Source organism: Fibroporia radiculosa (assembly GCF_000313525.1).
Source record: "Fibroporia radiculosa TFFH 294 genomic supercontigs, scaffold19891, whole genome shotgun sequence".
Lineage (NCBI taxonomy): Eukaryota > Fungi > Basidiomycota > Agaricomycetes > Polyporales > Fibroporiaceae > Fibroporia > Fibroporia radiculosa.
This window is the reverse complement of record NW_012133013.1, coordinates 2,321-2,875: the sequence shown is the minus strand read 5'-3', so window position 1 is coordinate 2,875 and position 555 is coordinate 2,321. Positions and strand designations below refer to the sequence as shown.

Below are 555 nucleotides of genomic sequence, written 5' to 3'. Positions count from 1 at the left end.
CCTGTGTTCCATGCAGGATTACTCTATCCTTACTCGGAAACAACAATGCACAGAAAGAACTATCTCCGACCGCCACTGGAACTCATCAAGAACCAGGAGGAGTTCGAAATTGAACGAATCATTGATTCGAAGACAGTTGGCAAGCGAACTCTATACCGGATAAGATGGAAAGGATACCCGGCATCAGATGACTCATGGTTACCGAAAACCGAACTTTCACATGCCAAAGACGCTTTGGCAGACTTTATGCAACCAAACAAAGGATGACTCCTTATAAGAACCACTCTCCCTCGGTTTCTCCAATGGCATCCACCACCCTCCTCGCTGTTGCTCTCGCCTTCACCGCCTTCCTCCTGGCCCTCATCATCCTCATCGCTACCCTCGCCGTCTTCTATTTCAAGGAGACATACAAAATCGAAGTCATCCTCACCCGCCAACCCACAACCCCCACCGTCGATCTCACCCCCGAGTGGCCTGCTGGAGTACAAGTAACGCCCCCGGTTCAGCTTACTCCATTTCCATTTACTGACTTACTTAGTGGTGAACCAAATCGCT

At 49.7% G+C, this 555-nt stretch overlaps 1 protein-coding gene across 1 annotated transcript in view; it reads left to right on the top strand.

Moving 5' to 3' along the window:
* Positions 1-302: 302 nt before the first annotated feature.
* Positions 303-555, top strand: part of FIBRA_09252 (uncharacterized protein) — a gene marked incomplete at both ends in the record, with an annotated part of 983 nt that continues 730 nt past the window's right edge. Inside the window, one exon of the mRNA XM_012321569.1 lies at positions 303-488. Within this exon, the coding sequence (XP_012176959.1) occupies positions 303-488 (186 nt within the window). The remainder of the gene's footprint in view (positions 489-555) is intronic.